Here is a 17,527-nt window from a genome sequence, read left to right as displayed (position 1 = left end):
TCAAACTATGACATCAAGTCAAATTCGAAGCCTCTAGGCCCAGAAGTCTCCAGCCAACCACCTATTAAGCATCTCAAGCGACGCCTCGGGCTGGTCATACGGCACCATGTGGCCACCAGCATGGATCTTCAGGAAGGTAAAGTTGCCACTGGACTTGACTTGACCAACTGTCTTGCCATCACCGTCGATCTTGAAGTCCTCCAACTTGGCGGCCTTGAAGTCCTTGTGACCAGGCCACTCGAGGGCTTCAGCCCAGGCCTTGTTACCGAGCCAGTTGCAGATGTAATCGGCATCACCGGCGTAGATCAAGACGGGGATCTCGGCAAGAATACTAGGAACGACGCGGTGGAAGGGCTTCATCCAGTCACCCTGGAGCAGGAAGTTGCGGTTGATGTCGAAGTTGCAGGATTCGTAGGACGAGACTTCTGCGCCGAGGGCCTTCATGACGTCCTTCTTGTTGAGGTAGCCCTGTATCCAGTCGAGCTCGTCATAGCAGAGAGAGTTGCCGCCGCAGGGCTTGCGCACATCGTAGACGTTTTGGCCAGTGCGCTGGTAAGGGCCAATCATGGCGTTGTTGCAGTAGATGGAGGCAGGGACGCAAGACCAGACCGACTCGGAGCTGTAGCAGTTCTCGATGAGGCTAGCGCAGCGGGGGTAGGCGTTGTCCATGGACTGGCATTGGCTCTCGTCGAGGACGGCGGGCCAGCCACCCTCACCACAAGCCATGGGGCGGTAGTACTCGTACTGGGTGAGGCCATCGGTCAGACCGTTGCCGATGAGGACGGACTGAAGGTTGATGTTGCGCTTCTTGTGGGACAGAATCTCAGAGGCAAAGACGGGAATGTAGTGTCCTGCGTATGACTCGCCGGAGATGTGGAAGCTCTGCTCAGCGTACTCGGGGAACTGCTTGAAGAAGAGAGTGAGCAGGGCGTAGATGTCCTTGCCCGCGGCGACAGTGTTGCTGACTTGGCCGCTCGAGTATGAGTATCCGACATTGACGGGCTGGTCGAGGAAGATGACGGACGCGTTGCTGTTCCATGAATAGGGATTGTGCTTGATCTTCTGGTCCTTCGTGATGGAGGCGGGGCCGAGCTCCATGAACAGACCGGTCAGCGACGAGCAGCCGGGTCCGCCATTGAGCCAAAGCACTACGGGGTCGTTCTTGGGGTCGTTTCGCGATTCGAAGAACCCTGAGTCATGTCAGTTACGGTGGCGAATCAGGGTGGTTAGTGAGGTACTCACAGTAGAACAAGTGCTTGTCTTCCTCATCGTCGTCAAGGTAACCGCTGTACTGCTTGACCTTGTCGACACCAAGGACACTCGGGTCGACCTTCTTGACCCTCAGGTTGTAGTTCTCGAGCTTGCCGTCAATCTCGCGCTCCTTCTCGCCGTTCTCGTTCTCGACCCAGACGCTCTGGACGTCAGCGCCCTTGACAACGTGGTCCCACTCGCTGTCGTGCTTGCGGGTGTGTGGCTTGGGCTGCGAGAAGAAGGAGGCCTTTTCAAAGCTCTCGGGGTACATCATGGCGACTTCGTCCCAGATGGCGCGGGCTTCGCCCGTCAGTGACTTGAGGCTCTCCTCGAGGTTTTTGAGCGGCTTTGTCCATGAGTTGGCCTTGAGCTCGCTGAACGAGTCTGGGAACTTGAGGATCTGCTGCTGCTGCTGGGGTGCAACGGCGGCGGATGCAGCTCCTATGAGCAGCGCCGAGGTAGCTACCTTCATGGCGGAGGGTGCTGAGCTTCCGGAGCTCAAGCGCTAGCTGTGGGAGAGATGATGAGTGCTTCTAAGAGCGATGAATGAAGCACAAGAGATGATGGAGGAGAGAGAAACGGGACGGGTGACGGGGTGTATGGTTGAGGTATGGGGAGCTCCGTGTGGAGGCTGCGCGGCTTGCCCAGGCAACGAGTGGATGACGCAGCACGAGGCGGCTTATCGGAGGTGGCTGGACCGTCCGAGCGCCGTATCACGAGGGCTTAGCGTTTCATGATAGCGGATGGCCCTGACGCATCTGGGATGGATGGAGGTCAAGGGATCAAAGCATCGAAAGTGAGGCCTACATTCCGTGGCGCATCGTCAGCTGGTGACCATTCATGGCTGCTCTGATGAAGCCTGGAGTGTTCCTGCATCCATGGCCTTGACCTCTACCACAAGCAGCCTAGCGCGTGGGTGAATCAGAGTGAGCAACCCATGGCCGGGCATGTCATACACCCCACCAAAATGTCGTCCAGCTTTTATATCGCGAATCCAACACTGCACTCCCACCACAAAATCTTTCTACATATCTCCCATAAATCCTATACAAGATGCCCGTCGGAATCATCCAACCGTCGAATCAAATCAAGCTCACCAATGTCTCGCTGGTGCGCATGAAGAAAGGTTCGTCATCATCCCCACCAAACCCACCCCAGACGCCGTCAACTGACATGTCTGGCAGGAAAGAAGCGCTTTGAAGTAGCCTGCTACAAAAACAAGGTCCTCGAATGGCGCAACAAGATCGAAAAAGACCTGTCCAACGTGCTGCAGATCGAAAACGTCGTCTTCCTCAATGTCTCCAAAGGCCAAGTCGCGCCCAAGTCTGATCTCGAGAAGGCCTTCCCCAAGAAGTCAGTCGAGGAGATAATAAAAGACATATTGGAGAACGGTGAACTCCAAGTGGGAGAGAAGGAGCGCAACGCAGAACTCGAACGCACCAAGAATGAGGTCATCGACATCGTGGCAGGAAAGCTCGTCGATCCCAAGACGAAGCGCGTGTACACGTCAGGTATGATTGAGAAGGCCTTGGATCAGCTAAGTAGCCAGGCGGCAGCGCAGCAGGGTGATAAATCCGACAAGACCGACAAGGCTGAGGGCGCTGAGAATGGAGAAGACAAGGCCAAGGCCAAGGAGTTGCCCAAGTGGACGGGCATCGTCACTTCCAAGTCGTCAAAATCACAAGCCCTCTTCGCCATGAAGGCCCTTATCGCACATCAGCCGATACCGGTAGCCCGCATGCAGATGAAGTTGCGCGTCACATGTCCTACCTCCGTCCTCAAGCAAGCGACCAAGACCGCTCCCAAGGCACAGGCAAGTGGAGATGACAAGGCGACGCATGGCACAATCAAGGACGCGATACTAGGCTTCATGGAGAAGATTGAGAGTCAAGACACGTTGGGCGCCGAGTGGGAGGCTGTGGGTCTCGTCGAGCCCGGTGCATTCAAGGGGCTGAACGAGCTCATCGAAGGCCAGACCAAGGGCCGTGGGAACGTCGAGGTCCTGGAGATGGCCGTGGGCGCCGAGGACTGAGTGGTGACACGTTGAGAGATCGAGCTACGCGCAGCGCGCTCGGTCTCACGTGCTGATGCATGCCGACTGAAAGAGACGACATAGATGAGTGAGCCCGAAAGGTACCCACACAGAAGTCGCGAGGTCCTATGGATGATAAAGGGCCTCACACCGTGGCCGACGCTCGTTCGCCACCTTGCCCCACAGCTCTCAGGTTGTCCACGGACAACCTTCGGGCTCATTACCTCCCACGCTCGATCCCGTGCCATCAGAGGGTGCATGTCTAGATCCCAGCATCGTATAGGCTCTGTTCCGAATACCTGTAGATACATTGACTGTCAACCACGGCAAAGTGCATAGCTCACTAAGTAGAGAGAAAAGAAACCTCCCTACCCCATCTCCATTTCTCGTCTTCTCAATCTCCATTACCATACTGTCAAGTCTATCTTTTACCTCATGTGAAAACCATGTCACTCTCTACATTCTCATCAATCATTCCTTTCAAGCAAGCATCAACCTTCACCAACCCTCAACCCTCAACTAAACCCTGTCCCCTGCACAATGCCATCTCACGAGCCTCTCCAAGTGGCACCACGATAACCCGCGCACATTACTCTGCACCATTCAGTCCCCCATGCCGTGTCACCCGCACCCGTCTTCGTAGCGTTTAACCTGCGTGCAACGAGAGCCACTCACTGCGAGACAGCTGTTTCTTGAGGGTTGCGGCTGCATGCAGGATGCAGGATGCTGCAGAACAATGCATGTACCGCATTGTATCTCAAGTCCCGTGTCCGAGTGTTGTGCGAGTTTGGGAGTTTTAGAGAGTAGAAGGGTGTGTAGTAGTTGTTGTTGATAGTAGGAGGACATTTTACGGTTATGAGATAGGACAGATAGTAGTCATATTGCTGATGGAAGTGTAGTTTTACATACATTGATACTAGTCGTTAGATTTCAGAGTTTATCATCATAAGTCATTATCAAGATCATGCGTTCCTGCGCCGGTTTTACGTCCGTAAAAAGTCGTTAGTCGTGTTTCGTTAGGTACCATGCAAATGCGCTCGCAGCCTAGAACATGCAAGATAGGAAACGAACCTGAGAACAGAGAAGCGAGAAAACAGAAACAGAAAAAGAAACGAAAAGGAAAGGAAACATGCTACTCCACCGGTTCGCCGTTACCTCTTGCCTGTGCTGTGCGTCCTGATATGCCCCCAGACTCCGTCTAGCGTTATTGATCGATTGGCGTCTGGATGAAATTCATGCTGTCGTGCGTCTAGTCCCACCACCGCCGGTTGTGCACCCTCCCATTCCCACTCAGGATATCTAGCACTTCAGCAGTGGACGTTTGTACGCCCCAAGTCCTCGCAATCGGCTCCGCGATCGACATCCAGTCCAGGCCTCTCACATCGTACAGGTCGAGCACCACACGCACCAGCCAGGGCGAATACATTGGGTAGCTGGTGTCTTGGTAGAGAAAGGGTGACGACGGCTCTACTACTGCTGCCGATGCTCCATCGTACGAGATGGACTGGCAGAAGGTGAGGGGATGCGGACGCTGTCGTGCCTCGCATGGCGATGGGAGTGGCGAGTCGGAGCACAAGTCCATGTTTCCTTCAGAGTCGGTGGGCGAGCTGGCAGCGGATGAAGAGGCGTCCGACATGATCGATTCGTCGCTCATCTTGGTGTGCAGTGGCAGGAGCACATTGACTGGCTGTATTGCTCTTTGTTCAGCTGCCTTGATAGCATCGTGCCTTGGGAGCGACGTGATCGCGCCCGTCGACTTTGAGCATGGCGACTCGTCGATGGGCGTAACAGTCATGCGAGAAGAAGGCGAGTCGAATGATTGCGCGCGTATCCTGACCTTTGGTGACGGAGTCCTCGGCGGTGCCATTGTAGTCGCCATGATGTGGCGAAGAAGTAGCTGCGATGAAATATCGCAGAAGATCAAATAAGAGTAGAGGTGATGTCAAATGGCCTCGAAGCCAGACCTGAGTACCCTCCTTCTCCGCAGTAAGGCTTATATCAATCAGACTCCTATGTGCATGCGGCCTGTTCGCTGGCCCTGCATACCAATGCTGCAACCACGCCGCAGACTTTCCATCCGACGGTGGAAATTACAGGGTTTCCGAGTCCCACAGAGTGCATGTCGCGGGGAAAGGGAACGAATGCCAATGGTTCAGCGCTGCTGATGCCGCAGACGCCAGTCGTCGGGAGAGCTCGAAGCTGCAGTAGGCGTGGAAGACAACGCACTCCACACTTGGCGGCTGATGAGCGAAAAGGGATAGGTTGAGGAATACCTCAATGCACGGATCAAGAAGCGTAAAGTACAAAGTAGTAGCTTGTAAAGCGCGCGTCAAAGAACTGGACAGGGACTTCTGTTCCGCTCGCGATGTTACGAACAATGAACAATGATGCGTAGTGCTCCCTTTGATGACTTGTCTACGAATAAGCATGCTACAGCGACACCCTGAATACCGTTAGCGGACCGTCCCGACTTATCAACCTAACATGACAAAGTCAGGAGACCTTGGAACATCGTGGGGCATGGACCAAACTGCATTGTGTGACGTGGTGAGTAGACTATGGCCGCACATGCAACCATGTCTATCTTCGCCAATCAGCGACCGGTCCCCCCGCCACACAAGGGGGGAAATAGAAAAAGGCGTGGACAAGAACGAGACTTTGAGAGGGAAATTGTAGGACGTTGAGAATGGAACAAAATCGGAATCTGATTGTGTGATTTTTGGTACAGGCTGTAATTGGCCAACCCTAACCGTGGTCCTTCATTGCCTACCCCATGTCGTGCAAAGCCGCATGAATGTAAACGTGAAAGCCAATGAAAGCCGTTCGATAAACACCGTAAGTGCACCACCCATTTCGTAGAAGCCGTGTTCCGACCCCAGCTGCCCAGCGCCAGCGAAAACCTTTAACCCTTCTTCTTGGAGACACCAACGGTTCGGCCGCGGCGACCAGTTGTCTTTGAGTGCTGGCCACGGACGCGGAGGCCCCAGTAGTGACGGAGACCACGATGAGCGCGAATCTTCTTCAGGCGCTCGAGATCGTCACGGAGCTTGCTGTCGACACCGTTGGCCAGAACTTGGCCGTCCTTGCCATCGACGATATCGCGCTGCCTGTTGAGGAACCAGCTGGGGATCTTGTCTGTGCATTGTTAGCCAGCCGAATGCATGTAGCCGAAGTCGGGAGAGCGTACACTGCAGGGGGTTCTGGATGATGGTGACGATACGCTCGAGCTCTTCGGAGGTGAGGTCACCGGCGCGCTTGCCGAGATCGACATCGGCCTTCTTGCAGACCAAGTTGGAGTATCGGCGACCGACACCCTTGATCTTGGTCAAGGCGTACATGACCTTCTGCTTGCCATCGACGTTCGTGTTCAACAAACGGATGATGTATTGGAAGCTGCGGCGAGTCAGTATAGTTCTGACCGACAAATGTGGCACCCAGATTGCTGCTATTGCGCTTCCATACGAGTCTCCTTTGTCAAAGCCATTCACAACCACCATCTACCATTTCGGTCCTGGACAGCATGCCGATTTTCCGGTCAACTCGTACACTTTCAACAAAACGCTTCTTAGCCACGCCCACCGTACGCCTCCCTCATACAATAACACTCAAGCATGCTGTCAGACTTCGAGGGCGGACCGTGATTGTGAATGGTTTTGGATCGGGGAGACTGCAGCGTAATATGGAGTCGCGATGGCGGGCCTGGGTGTCCTTCGAGTTTCATATGGATACGTACTTCGACTTCTCTCCGGAGACGAGCGCTATATCAACGTCAGCATGTCTGTTCGGTGAAGGCTCCTTGCGATTTCCGCCATTGCGATCGAACGTCCCAGGCTGATTGCAGAACTCTCAGCGTAGAGAGCGTGTCGATCGCATATATTGTACACTCAAGGCTCCAGGAGGGTTGTACTCACACATGATGGCGGCTTGTCGAGACTCGTCGATGTGGTGTTGTCGGTGCTCTAGCGATCCTGGAGTTGACGAATTTCGATGAGGTGCCAAGGTGTGTGCCTTCCGTGGGAGATTAGTTTATCCGAGGCCACTACGCTAACCAAATCTGTCAACGCCCGAACCCCCAGCAAACCAACCATCATCACACCCATCGGCCTCAGTCGTTTTCATCACGGTCGCAGAACGAGTAATATGTCTTAGACTCTCCTAGAGCTTCGCCTGGCTTCGCACGTATTGTGTGGTGGCTTGGGACCTCGAAGTGTATCTGAGGCATGTGCTGACGTGCGTTGTTCTCTCCTACTTCTTCACTTTGCGTTACCGTATTAACTGTACCGCCACCCCCCAAACCCCGTCTTATTATCAATTTCATTGCTTTTCTGTCCCTGGGACCGCTACAACCGCTGCAACCGTCATTTTCTTTCCTTTTGTCACAATCTGCCAGTAAACTTCACCTGCATGAGGACTGGGCTGTGCAAGCGATAGCGATCCGTGCTGCTGCATGCACATGTTTGCGCATTGTAACGCATCTTAACACCCTCCACTAGAATCGTTCAAACACTCAGTGTCGCAAGCCCAAGCAGAGGCATGCATAGCAATGATCCCATGGACGGTGTTGCGTCATGGCCAAGACTGCTGCCTGTAGTCTTTGGCACTCAAGGTTCAGCCGCACTCCTTCGTCGCGCGACAAGCGTCACAGCGACAGACCTCTTTTCTACCGGCGGAAAATTGCAATGGTAGGCTACTAATTCGGTGCGTTTCGAATGCTTTGCCCGCTGGTCACACGCTCTGGCAGAGTATGCTCGTTCTCACCCCTTTCTGTCGTTTTCGTTCTCCCATGCGCTTTTCAGCCCCAGTACCTTTCCCTATTTCGTAGCCAATTTCAAGAATTGGCCCTTAACCTGTTGATCGCTTCTCCTTTTGTCACTTTTTTTTCTATAGCTACGGAATCACGATGCAACATTTCCAGCCCCATTAGCGACAGCCTCCACAGTGCCATGGGAGGCGAAGCTCACCTGGCCATACTGCGCCACTCTCTCCCTCAACAATTTTTTTTACCATTCCAACTTCGGTTTTCCTGGGTGCCTGGAAGAAGGCGGAAATTTCCCTAATGACTAGTTTGACAGCGGCCGCCCCAAGCTGTGACGGTTAAAACATATGGTCGACCGCGCGCAATGCAGCGCACAATCGTCGTTCGTCAGCCTCATTAATAGCCCCATCGGTTCCCTACCCACCTCATCCAGTTCGTCTCCGATCTTTGGCTCTTTTTATTTGTGATCCCCCTCTTCGCTCTTCCCGGTTCGACTAATGCATCCATCGGAACTCGCGCCCGGACAATACAGTCGCGGAAGCCGACTGACCGCTTAGCTGTTGACAGCGACTAGGCATACCGCTGCTACCATGGCCGACCAAGTCGCTTCTTCAAATCCTGCGGACCGAGTCTTATTTGAGGATCCTCATGCTGGTGAACCTTCCATTTGCAACCCCGTCAGACACGACACCTCTTCATCCACTGGGAGCGCGAAAGCGTTACCACAGGGCCATTGGGAGTTGGAACTTAGTGGCAATTGTCCAAGCTGCCATCATCATCACAAGTCCACCAAGGTACACGTCAGGGCATCCGGTGACTCGAACCATGTCTGCGATATGGGCGAGATCTACTGTGAAAAATGTAAACGGCTGTGGTTGGACTTTGGTAGAAGGAACTCCACTCGGCTCTCTCTGGTGTCTGTGAAGACCATCGAGCCGGACCCCCTGGAAAAAGACTTTCATTCTACTCTTGTCAAGATGATACGTCCCATAACTACTGTCGCTACGCTGTCTCCCACACTTGCGGATATTCCGGAGTCGTCTTCAGCCAGTCCATCACGCGAGCCTTCTTTGCGATCAAATTCTCGTCGTGGTATTCGGGTAACGTCACCGTCCATTGCCAGTAACGCGATCACGGAGCACCACAGCGCAGCAGACGCAAACTCCCTGACCTTCCCTTCGGCGCAAAAGACCAAGGCTTCGCTGGGCAGGGCTCATGCTGCTCGAACCTCATTCTTGTCACAAGTGAGCAGTAGGATTCGCGACAAGTTTCCGCTGTTGAAAACCAGCCGCTTGACAACGTGGATGAAATCTTCTCAAGGGGATAAACTCAGCCCAAATCGCCGAGGGAAGCTACCCGTTTCAGAACCCGGGTTTTCGCCTGTGATTCCCGCTTTGCACGCTCCCGTGACCGGCAGCGTGGAGGCCCAAGTGCATACCGGTCCCACTGCGAAGAAAGAACCCGACGTCGTGGACGTTTTCACACCTTCGACCACCGCCGTTGAGGCCTTGGAATCGCTGAAGATTCTGGATCACGAAGAAATTCGAGCAATGAATCGGGAGCAACGCATCAACTGGATGCGTGGGAAGCTTACCGCCTTCAAGCGAGATGCGATGCCTTTTCATCCGTCTTCTGTTCCCATCATGGTGGACCTTCAACCAGATCCCTCAACTCCACCTACTCGTCACGACTCCGAATTGGCATTTGTAGGGAACAATTTTGGTTCGTTTCACTACTGGGAAACTTTTCGTGGCAGTAATGCCACGCTCAACGGCTGGCCACCCAGCATGAGCGAGCCTCCCCTGTCAGAGGCGGATACGGCTGTTGAAGGGATGAGCGTCACTTCTGCACCACGCCGTATCCTCGTGGAAAGCCTACAGCGGGACCGTCATGGGTCCAGCTCAACTCGTCCTCGCTCGTTTCAAGGCGTGGTGCAAGATTGGCAGCAAATCCGCCAAAACAGGGCCGAGGCTCGTCGGTCATTCGACTCGGCCGCAACTGGAGGGGCTGTCAGAAGTATTACCGCTGCCAGGGGTCGTGGCCCCAACCGCCTGTCTCGGACATCGATGGGTCGCCCCGAGCCCTTCGTGTCGCAAGTCCAGCTTCCACTGCATGAAGAGTCTGAGCAGCCCAGCGGCCAGGAACAGATCAGGTCTTCTTCTCCGTCGCTGCCAACCCCTGGGTAAAGTTACAAAACCACATGGGGCACCTCCTAACCTGGCCTTGTTCGATGCGTAGCATCACCAGTTACCATTCCACTTCGAGGTCCCCCTTTGAAATTTTTCCCCGGTAATTGGCTTTGGCTCTTGTTCCGTTTTCCAATGCGCTATCTCCTCCGTCGCTCCCTTGCGAATTCACCTGCTCCTTACCTCAACGATACCCTATTGTCCTATATACACAGCCTGTCTGTACACTTCCCCTTCATATGCACAGTTCACTTTTTTTACTGGTCTGGGACACATTCTTTACACGGCTTCCACGTTTTACGGTCATTTATACGCGGTACGATGATACGTTGACAACGACGGGGTTATCTACTATCAATGTTCTCTTCAGCCGCTGTGTTATTGGTGCTACTGCATATCACAAAAGTCTATCCTTAACAAGTCTAACTCTCTCCACGTTGTTCTCGTAAGCATACAATGATCAAATCTTTCCTTCGCCACACATTTCCCTTTCCTACCCTACCTAGCTTCGGTATTTAGACTCTAGTATGCACAGATACAGTCCCGCAATAACTGGTAAGTCTTAAAGTTTAGACACAATGAATCATGTATCTGTTGGCCTGAACAATGCTTGATTTAAGTTTGAAGTAGCTTGAAAGCGGAATTAGCTCAGTTAGCTTGTACCACTGCACGTATGGAGTCAATAAAAGAAATCGTTGAAAATGTCTACTAAACAGACTGCCACAATCAAGGTATCAAAAAGCCAAATTACAATGACGCCACCCTCATCCGACCATTCCCAATTTATCTCATCCAACGCTCACCAATCATCAATCATATCATTCCCCTCCTCGCTCTGCACGTCCATAACCTTCCTCGCAGCCTCACTCCCACTCACGGGCAACATTTCCAGCCCTTGCTTCTTGAACTCTTCCGGCACCTCGTCCGGATCCAACAGCCCCACTTGAAATAACACACTCGCTTGATCCCAATACACCCTCTCACACCACACCTTGCCCGCCCTAAACGCAACAATGCTCACCACGACGATCTCTACTTTCTGGTTGGTAGGGCTGATGCCAGGCAGGATCCACGGCATTTGGCACGTGTGCTTGAACTGTATGTAGAGTTCGTCGACGATGCGGTCTACGCCTATGGTGCGCGAAATGAGGCGCATGTGTAACGAGGGAGGTGCGGCGCGGAGGAAGTAGTCTTTGTAGAAGCGGCGGAGCTCAGGGAGGGAGTGGCCGCCTGTCATTGTAGGGGTGAAGTTTACGAAGGGAGTTGGGCTATCGGGGCCAGAGGCGTAGGTTTCCATAAGCTTTTCGATGTTTTTGCCTCTATACTTCTCTGTTGTTGCTGTTAGCTACTGCTTGTGACTGAGAGTTTTCAAGTTCGTATGGGAAAACGTACGCTCTTCATTCTCCTCCCATGTGCGCTCAAGATCAACTTCTGCGCCGAAACCCCGTCGAACCATGCTTAGGCTTCGACTCCACGCGATCGCATCAGCGACACTATCGTATTCATCTAGATCATGCTCCGCAAATCCCGGTTCTACACCCTCGTACGTAAAAACTGGATACACAATCTTATCTTGCAGACCGCCTGCGCCTATACCAGGTGTGATGCGCTTCTGCACGGTTCGTCGTTTCCCTTGTATGCCTAAGACTTCTGGGCGACGCGTTACGCCGACGGTACTTTCGTTGCCGGTTGTGCCTTCCGCGAGGTGAACAAGAACGCGGAAGGAGGCAGTGAAGCGATGGCGAGTATCGGGGATTGAGGATGGGTAATATGCGATCAGAGAACAGAGTTTCGAGGTTGCGGTTTTGGGCTCGGAGAATACGTCTAGACATATGGATGCTGCGTCGCCGAATGCTGTGAAAGAATATTAGCTACGGAAGCACGGAATTGCTACGCGCCATTTGTAAGAGGGAAGGCGTAAGAAAGGGCTATATACCTACGACAGCATATCGCTCCCCAATGCCCATTCTATCGCCCAGATGATGCAGTGTTTGAACATACTGTTTTCCACCTTTGCCCATCGGAATATATTCAACGATGAAGCCTTCATCCCGCCAGGCTTTCATCGTCTGAACATCGAAGTCGTCGTCTTCGGCGGTAATGTACAGCATAGGCGTGCTATGCTTGAAGGACAACCAGCCATTGCGGTCGGCGAGATATTGCAAAGCCATTGTCGAGGCTGAATTCGAGATCGCGGTCGTGTAATAGTTCTAGGATTTACAGGCGTATCTTGCTCCCGATGTTGTTGCGCATCCGTCTATGTTGATGGTGGCTTGGAGAGTCGTGAAGGAGAATGGGAGAGAAGTGGGTCCTCGGAGGCGGATGGTCGCATAACGGCCTTTTAATATAGGGTCGCATAGTCGGTGTGGGCTCACAAGAACTGAATCCTGCTACAGGGCTGGTTACATGAGGGGTCAGTGGAGTCGTGCGGCGTCCTCCATTTTCAAAATGACGTAGCTTCTGCAAGCTCTTTTGGGCTTAGCCTGAAAACTGACAGGCATCGCGTCACTAACACGGATTTAGATCTTGCATGACAATCATTGATGAGAAATTAACCATTTGTTGAGAGGGTTGAAGTGAAGGATGAAGAATATTTATGTAAATATGTAATACGCTCTTTGCTCTTCCTAACTTGAACCTAAAAAAGCAAAGTTTAGAGAGTGACCAAACTCAAGCCTTGTCTACCCCTAATTCATCGCAGTCTACAAGCTTCTAGAAGATAGGTCTATTGAGAACGTTTCAATTTTGTTCAACGGCGTTTAGTCTTAGGCCAAGGTCGCACATGACCCAGACCTCCTCTAATACTAACATCTCAAGCGAAACTGTGATGTACAAGACTCCATGACATGAGATGTCTTGAGGTTCCGTCTGCTAGAACATTTCCTTACAGAGTGGCTTCTGCGACTGCAAAGCTTTGCTTTCCCAGCTATCTCGAAAGCGAAGCCGGCCGCTTGATTTTCCAGCTCTAGGATCAGGAGACAAGGCTTGATTATGTATAGAGTCCTATGGTAGACGTGACTAGGTGAGGTGACATTATGCGCGATGTCGGCGGCGTAGGCTACTGAAGAGTGCTCATGTCCAGCGATATCGGTAGCTATAATCAGAAATGAGGCAATTGGTAGGACAGTTACTTTGGCAACACCCAGAGGAAAGAAGGTGAGGAAACCTTGGGTGTTGACTCGGTGGTCCTCGGCACAAAAGGCCCGAAGTCGGCGGGCTCCTGCGAGTTGCGGCGTGTGGCGGGGCATCGTGGGGTAGCTTTGCAAAGGAATATCTTGAGCGTGCGGCGCCCCTCTTCTTAGAACTCCGATATTAGTATTCTGCAATTATGCCTTCTCATAACATTGTTCTTCTTGCTGGTGAGTGGTGCCTATCAGAACGCAGAGAACAGCTAGCTAATTGTGCTCAGGTGACGGTGTAGGACCCGAGGTAACAGCCTTCGCTCTTTCTCAATACTGAAGCTAAAACATTGTCTAGGTCGTTGCGGAAGCAGTCAAGGTACGATACAGCATGGTACAGTATGCAACTGCCCGCTCACAATTGCTAGGTCCTCAAGGTCGTCGAGAAGCACACGGACAACACGTTCAATTTCCAGGAGCACCTATTTGGAGGCGTAAGTAATTTAGTATCAGATATCCTGTCGTCCCTAACAATATCTAGTGCTCCATAGATGCGCACAACAACCCTCTGACAGACGAAACGCTCGCCGCAGCCAAGTCGGCAGATGCCATCATCCTCGGTGCCGTCGGTGGACCAGTACGAAAGCCTCTAAAACCTACCTCGATATGCAGTACTGACAACCAGTACAGAAATGGGGAACCGGTAAGGTGCGCCCTGAACAAGGCATCTTGAAGCTCCGCAAAGAACTCGGCACTTTCGGAAACCTACGGCCGTGCTTCTTCGCCTCGGACTCGCTCGTCGACTCGTCACCTCTGAAAGCCCACCTCGTTCGCGGCGTAAACTTCAACATCATCCGCGAATTGACAGGCGGCATATACTTTGGAGAGAGGAAAGAGGATGAAGGCGATGGCAAGGCTATGGACACAGAGCCGTATAGCGTCGAGGAGATTGAGCGCGTCGTGCGGTTAGCGGGCACTCTCGCGTCTGCAGAGGACCCGCCGGTGCCTGTGTGGAGCTTGGACAAGGCGAATGTGCTTGCTACGTCAAGGTTATGGCGGAAAACGTTCGAGCGCATCATGAAGGAGGAGTACCCGCATCTCAAATCTGGCACCCACCTCATCGACTCGGCGGCTATGCTCATGATTAAGAACCCGAGGTCGCTGAATGGTGTCGTTGTTACGAGCAACCTCTTCGGTGATATCATCAGCGACGAAGCGAGTGTGATCCCAGGTAGTCTCGGTCTACTACCAAGTGCCAGCTTAGGCGGCATTCCGGACGGCAAGACGAAGCTCAATGGTATCTACGAGCCCATTCACGGTATGTATCCACACTAGTCATTCACATGCGGCGCGTGCTCACTATCTGCAGGATCCGCGCCCGACATCGCTGGTCAGGGCATCGTCAACCCCGTCGCAACCATCTTGTCCATCAGCATGATGTTCAAGTACTCCCTCTGCCTGCCAGCTCTCGCATTGAAGATTGACGAGGCAACAAAAATCGCCATCGACAAGGGCGTCCGAACTAAGGACATTGGCGGCTCGTCAACAACCTCTCAAGTCGGTGATGCGATAGCCGCGGAGCTAGAGACCCTCCTACAGAAATAGTATCACATGTCGACTACAATGTTGCATAATCTGTAGCTACAATATCAAAAAGTTCCAGCGTTCGGTAGTCGCGTATTCATCACACTTGTAGTCTTGGCAAGTCGGATGCGAGCGAGACGTTGAAAAATGTGATCCGCTCAACTGCTTCTCTACTAGTAATGATTGTTCCCTTTTTAGCCCTCAGCGCCGTCCTACCGCAATACAGCTGGACATGACAAATTTCGGCCGCTCATACATGGCGAACGTACAGTCGATCATCTCAAGCCCACGTGCAAGGTCATATTACCGGTCATTCTGATGTGCCCATTGGCATGACTCAATGCAAGTGCCCATTGTTAACGATTCATTGCGGCAGAGTCTTCTTAGAGTGTCTAACAGCTGAGTGTTCAGCTCAACGCCACAACACAATGTAGGTTGCACATGCGAATATGGGCTGTCGACGCCTGGCTAGAATATCAGTCTAACCCATCTCAAACAGCCTGGCAAACCGTGACTGATTGACAATATTCTCCTTCACATCCCACGTCACTGCGCGTCATTGCGACCCTGACGGCCCCAGGTACTTCAGCTCCCTAGGCAGATGATCAAACCCACAGATTGAAACCTCCACTACTCACTCTACCAGCGCCCAAACATACTTCTGAGCACGAAGCGTACCGGTGCCAGGGGAGGCGGGCTATGTGTCTCCCATGTTCGAAGGCATTGTCGTGGTTAGGTCCGCTAGGATAGATGGACTTGATCGTGATGTTTTTGACATGAGAGATATGAAGGGGATGAGCGGAAGTGATTTTCTTGATTGGACTATTGTCATGCATGGGATTCTGGATCGGGTATCTCTATAGCCAAGGCTAAAAGTGCTCAGATATCAATAGGAAGTTTTGCACTTGCACAACCCAGGCGTCGAGGGGCGTCGATGCTGTGATACCATAGCCGTAAAGAGTGCATTGTCTAAGTAAATGGCGAGGAAAGGGATTCATCATTTTTGATGATGCGATGAAACTGCTAGTGTTTGCATGACGGCAAGGAAAAGAGTGAGTGATGTGGACTCTCTTGATTATCGCAATATGGTATGTTCTCTCAGATTCGTGGTCTTTCTTTGGCGGCCTACGGACCAATTCTTTCATGTGTACGAGTGACGACCGGCATGGTGCATAGATTACTATGATGTGTCAAGCAACGGGATCGATAGTATGTCACCGGTCTGTGAGAGATGGCAAGGACAGCGTACAAACGCCCTTCAGATGAAAAGACACCTGTCAAACAAACGCCGATGAAACAGAAGGGTGCCCAGACCACGCGGGGGAGCATCGTCCAGGGTAGGGGTCCCATGTCTGTCGTTAAATTCCGGCGGGCCGTGATAAGTATCCGTGCAGATAGGAGTCTCCAATCGATAGAGGAGGCGTTGGACGTGGTGAAACAGTAGGGCTGTTGGGATTAGCGGGAGCGTCTAGGCGGTGCGACGAAGGCGCTTCGTCGTGACTCTCCGTTTGGCCTCTGAGTGCAGTGGCTGGATTCCTGGAATTAGCAAGGGAGGTGCACTGTGAAATGGAGTTTTTTGGGGAGGTTAGACGGCGAGGAGCTTTGGACTATGGCAAACGGCGATGCTGGGTGGTCCAGGTGCTGGGCAGCTTCAACCAACGAGATGCCAACGGCGGTTGCGCGTCTCGATCTAGATTTCTGATGGTTACTAGTCTATCATCACTCACATCATAGTAGTCGCGTCATGTCCAGAATAAGTACTTCTAGAAGTCCTTCCAGTGGCCATGTTGGTTATAGAGGAGATTTGGCAAGGCCCAAGTAGGCGACGCCCTTGCTGTCATCGCCCTAGATTACCTCAGCGGCTTATTTCGTGATTTCAAAGAGCACAAGTCGATCTGGAGAATGTCTAGATGCCGCCTTTTCGAATCCACAGAGGCGGCATTGTGCCTTGGTCGCGGACGGGTGTTTGGGGAAAAGCATAAGGATCCCTTGAATGAGTGGCCCCTGCAGCCGGATGCAAGAGGGCAGCCGTAAGCACAGATGAAGGGCGCCTGGTCCTCGGGAGGAAGGCACTGCGGATGTAAGGCTGCATCCAGGGTAAACATACATATGCAGAAGGTTGCATTGGTCTGCAGAATTGCTGAGATGATGGCATCATGGCCTGTTTCAAGACCCTTCTGCTTTGAAATTCACCTGGGAGCCGCGTGTAGACCGTGACGCTCTGAGAACCCAAAGGCAACTGGGCGCACTGATGCTGGAGTAAAGTTGCTGCCCGACGGCCTTGATCAACGAATGTGGAGATGTGCTGGGGTGAATGCAAGGTTGTTGCGGAGTTCAGGAGCGGACATTTGGGAGGCGAGATGCAAGCACGTGGCGGAGAATATAAGCGAAGAGGCTTATCGACGACTTGCCAATATATGAGAATGATCAAGGAAACGCAGAAAATCTCCGCCGATGAAACGGACTCTCTTCTTGGCTTTTGTTCATCCCTTCGAAATGAGGAAGAGGCCGAGCAACCTCTCGTTGGTGATCCCCCGCAGGGCCGCTCTTGGCAGGGGCAAGCGCTGCCACTACGTCCGATGCAGCAAGGCATGAAACA

At 52.7% G+C, this 17,527-nt stretch overlaps 7 protein-coding genes across 7 annotated transcripts; 3 read left to right on the top strand and 4 right to left on the bottom strand.

Annotated features, from left to right (window-relative positions):
* Positions 1–33: 33 nt before the first annotated feature.
* On the bottom strand, positions 34–1,723 carry K460DRAFT_357964 (carboxypeptidase Y-like protein A; the record flags this gene model as incomplete). The annotated part of the gene is made up of 2 exons (XM_040932073.1): positions 34–1,190; positions 1,243–1,723. 2 exons carry the CDS (start codon positions 1,721–1,723, stop codon positions 34–36), a joined length of 1,638 nt encoding a protein of 545 aa, XP_040786917.1.
* A 581-nt stretch (positions 1,724–2,304) lies between these two features.
* On the top strand, positions 2,305–3,283 carry K460DRAFT_408643 (Shwachman-Bodian-diamond syndrome protein; the record flags this gene model as incomplete). The annotated part of the gene is made up of 2 exons (XM_040937182.1): positions 2,305–2,377; positions 2,436–3,283. The coding sequence occupies 2 exons, from the start codon at positions 2,305–2,307 to the stop codon at positions 3,281–3,283; spliced, it is 921 nt and encodes a 306-aa protein (XP_040786916.1).
* Positions 3,284–4,532: 1,249 nt separating this feature from the next.
* On the bottom strand, positions 4,533–5,162 carry K460DRAFT_289132 (uncharacterized protein; the record flags this gene model as incomplete). Its single annotated transcript, XM_040929099.1, has 1 exon — positions 4,533–5,162. One exon carries the CDS (start codon positions 5,160–5,162, stop codon positions 4,533–4,535), a length of 630 nt encoding a protein of 209 aa, XP_040786915.1.
* Positions 5,163–6,052: 890 nt separating this feature from the next.
* K460DRAFT_369220 (ribosomal protein S13) lies at positions 6,053–7,274 on the bottom strand. The gene is made up of 4 exons (XM_040933918.1): positions 7,195–7,274; positions 7,017–7,041; positions 6,471–6,676; positions 6,053–6,418 (listed from the first exon to the last, which is right to left on the bottom strand). Exons 1-4 carry the CDS (start codon positions 7,196–7,198, stop codon positions 6,186–6,188), a joined length of 468 nt encoding a protein of 155 aa, XP_040786914.1. The 5' UTR covers positions 7,199–7,274; the 3' UTR covers positions 6,053–6,185.
* Positions 7,275–8,719: 1,445 nt separating this feature from the next.
* On the top strand, positions 8,720–10,213 carry K460DRAFT_247010 (uncharacterized protein; the record flags this gene model as incomplete). The annotated part of the gene is made up of 2 exons (XM_040927350.1): positions 8,720–9,862; positions 9,920–10,213. Coding segments are annotated over 2 exons (1,437 nt in total), but the record flags the coding sequence as incomplete, so codon positions are not given.
* A 615-nt stretch (positions 10,214–10,828) lies between these two features.
* K460DRAFT_397462 (uncharacterized protein) lies at positions 10,829–12,603 on the bottom strand. Its single transcript, XM_040936156.1, has 3 exons — positions 12,162–12,603; positions 11,618–12,079; positions 10,829–11,554 (listed from the first exon to the last, which is right to left on the bottom strand). The coding sequence occupies exons 1-3, from the start codon at positions 12,394–12,396 to the stop codon at positions 11,025–11,027; spliced, it is 1,227 nt and encodes a 408-aa protein (XP_040786912.1). The 5' UTR covers positions 12,397–12,603; the 3' UTR covers positions 10,829–11,024.
* Positions 12,604–13,366: 763 nt separating this feature from the next.
* On the top strand, positions 13,367–15,182 carry K460DRAFT_317816 (3-isopropylmalate dehydrogenase). The gene is made up of 7 exons (XM_040930367.1): positions 13,367–13,584; positions 13,635–13,654; positions 13,703–13,723; positions 13,773–13,838; positions 13,886–13,981; positions 14,035–14,662; positions 14,714–15,182. The coding sequence occupies exons 1-7, from the start codon at positions 13,554–13,556 to the stop codon at positions 14,947–14,949; spliced, it is 1,098 nt and encodes a 365-aa protein (XP_040786911.1). The 5' UTR covers positions 13,367–13,553; the 3' UTR covers positions 14,950–15,182.
* The last annotated feature ends 2,345 nt before the right edge of the window (positions 15,183–17,527 follow it).

The sequence above is a fragment of the Cucurbitaria berberidis genome, assembly GCF_010015615.1.
Source record: "Cucurbitaria berberidis CBS 394.84 unplaced genomic scaffold K460scaffold_4, whole genome shotgun sequence".
NCBI classification, from domain to species: Eukaryota; Fungi; Ascomycota; class Dothideomycetes; order Pleosporales; family Cucurbitariaceae; genus Cucurbitaria; species Cucurbitaria berberidis.
This window is presented reverse-complemented; position numbering and strand designations above follow the sequence as displayed.

Coding starts and splice junctions, on each gene's coding strand:
- K460DRAFT_317816 (XM_040930367.1), top strand. CDS start 13,554: ATGCCTTCTCATAACATTGTTCTTCTTGCTG. Junction 13,724..13,772: donor TCGTTGCGGAAGCAGTCAAG/GTACGATACAGC, acceptor CACAATTGCTAG/GTCCTCAAGGTCGTCGAGAA. Junction 14,663..14,713: donor TATCTACGAGCCCATTCACG/GTATGTATCCAC, acceptor CACTATCTGCAG/GATCCGCGCCCGACATCGCT.
- K460DRAFT_369220 (XM_040933918.1), bottom strand. Junction 6,677..7,016: donor GTCTCCGGAGAGAAGTCGAA/GTACGTATCCAT, acceptor GACTCGCCGCAG/CTTCCAATACATCATCCGTT. Junction 6,419..6,470: donor CATCCAGAACCCCCTGCAGT/GTACGCTCTCCC, acceptor AACAATGCACAG/ACAAGATCCCCAGCTGGTTC.
- K460DRAFT_397462 (XM_040936156.1), bottom strand. CDS start 12,396: ATGGCTTTGCAATATCTCGCCGACCGCAATGGCTGGTTGTCCTTCAAG. Junction 12,080..12,161: donor GGAGCGATATGCTGTCGTAG/GTATATAGCCCT, acceptor ATTCTTTCACAG/CATTCGGCGACGCAGCATCC. Junction 11,555..11,617: donor ATGGGAGGAGAATGAAGAGC/GTACGTTTTCCC, acceptor CAGCAACAACAG/AGAAGTATAGAGGCAAAAAC.